The sequence below is a fragment of the Quercus robur genome, chromosome 11, assembly GCF_932294415.1.
Source record: "Quercus robur chromosome 11, dhQueRobu3.1, whole genome shotgun sequence".
Lineage (NCBI taxonomy): Eukaryota > Viridiplantae > Streptophyta > Magnoliopsida > Fagales > Fagaceae > Quercus > Quercus robur.
This window is the reverse complement of record NC_065544.1, coordinates 37,715,755-37,717,208: the sequence shown is the minus strand read 5'-3', so window position 1 is coordinate 37,717,208 and position 1,454 is coordinate 37,715,755. Positions and strand designations below refer to the sequence as shown.

At 37.9% G+C, this 1,454-nt stretch overlaps 1 protein-coding gene across 1 annotated transcript; it reads right to left on the bottom strand.

Annotated features, from left to right (window-relative positions):
• Positions 1-255: 255 nt before the first annotated feature.
• Positions 256-1,051, bottom strand: LOC126705668 (40S ribosomal protein S16-like). The gene has a single exon (XM_050404779.1). It carries the CDS (start codon positions 948-950, stop codon positions 495-497), a length of 456 nt encoding a protein of 151 aa, XP_050260736.1. The 5' UTR covers positions 951-1,051; the 3' UTR covers positions 256-494.
• Between the last annotated feature and the right edge of the window lie 403 nt (positions 1,052-1,454).

Here is a 1,454-nt window from a genome sequence, read left to right as displayed (position 1 = left end):
AACAAGCTCAGACTTAAAAACCAAGATAGCAAAGTAGAATCAACCATGCACTAGAACCTAAATTCAAGCAGTTGTAACAAAACTAAAACTATGACGTAAGCTCAAATAAAACAATAAATTTAAGCAAAGCATTTCATATATTTATCAATCTAAATCACCAAAAATCACAATTACCCAAACGCATACCCATTACCCAGAAACTAAATTAGCAAAACTACTCAAAAACTAAAATAACCCATTAAATAAAAGCCTGAATTTAAGCAAAGCATTCCATATATTTATCAATCTAAATAACCATAAGTTTCATTTGAATGAAAGCATACTAATACCCAGATGCCAAAATTCTCAAATTACTCAAAAACTAAAACAACCCATTAACTTAACAGTCTTTAAATACTCCAAAAAAAACACCATATCCTCAAAACAACAAATAGTAAAAAAAAGCACATAACTTTTGAGCATTCGAAAATGTGAAACCGTAAAAAACAAAGTCTTCAACGGTAAGACTTCTGGAACCTAGCCCTGGCACCACGACCACCAAACTTCTTGGGCTCACAGCGCCTAGGATCAGCAACAAGCAAAGTCCTATCATACCTGACGAGAATGTCCTTGATTTCCTTCTTGCTCTGCTCGTCCACGTACTTCTGGTAAAAGGCCACCAAGGCCTTCGCTATGCTCTGACGAATGGCGTAGATCTGCGAGGTGTGGCCACCGCCCTTGACTCTGATCCGCATGTCGACTCCGGCGAAGCGGTGTCGTCCCAGGAGGAGGATGGGCTCGTAGGCCTTGAACCTTAGGATCTCGGGCTCGACGAGCTCGATGGGGCAGCCGTTGATCTTGATGAGGCCGCGGCCGCGCTTGCAGTAGGTGACTGCCACAGCTGTTTTCTTGCGCCCGAAGCACTGGACTGACTCCACCGCATTCGGCGTTGCGGCCATTGATGCTGCCATGATGGGCTTTCTGGTGTGGTTTTGGGAACAGAGGGAAAACCCTAGTGTTTTGTTGGAGCCTCTGACTCTTTGAGAATGAAGGTGAGAGAAATGAAAAGAGAGAAAGAGGGACTTATATATGGGGTTGTGCGTTAGGGTTTTTGGGCAGTGGGGTTGAATTTACTAAAATGGCCTTTGGCTTGTGAAGCACACGGTGCGTTTAATGGTTGAGACATTCGCATGTGGTTAATCAAAATTCATTTCAATTCTCTAAATTTCAAGTTTATTTAATTAAGATTCACTTATCAATTTTTGTTAAATGTTATGGTTAATTGTTCAAATTATTAATTTTTTTTCTTCAAATTTTTTAAATTAACAAATTTTAATTAATGATTGAAAAATATTTTCAAGAATTTTTAAAAAATAATAATAATAGAAGTTCACAAAGAGGCCTTAATTGAATAAACTTAATACTTAGATGACTAAAATAAATGAAAACAAAATTAGTGTATTGAAATAAATTAT

Bases quoted from the DNA above. Each gene is read 5' to 3' on its own strand.
- LOC126705668 (XM_050404779.1), bottom strand. From the start codon at position 950: ATGGCAGCATCAATGGCCGCAACGCCGAATGCGGTGGAGTCAGTCCAG.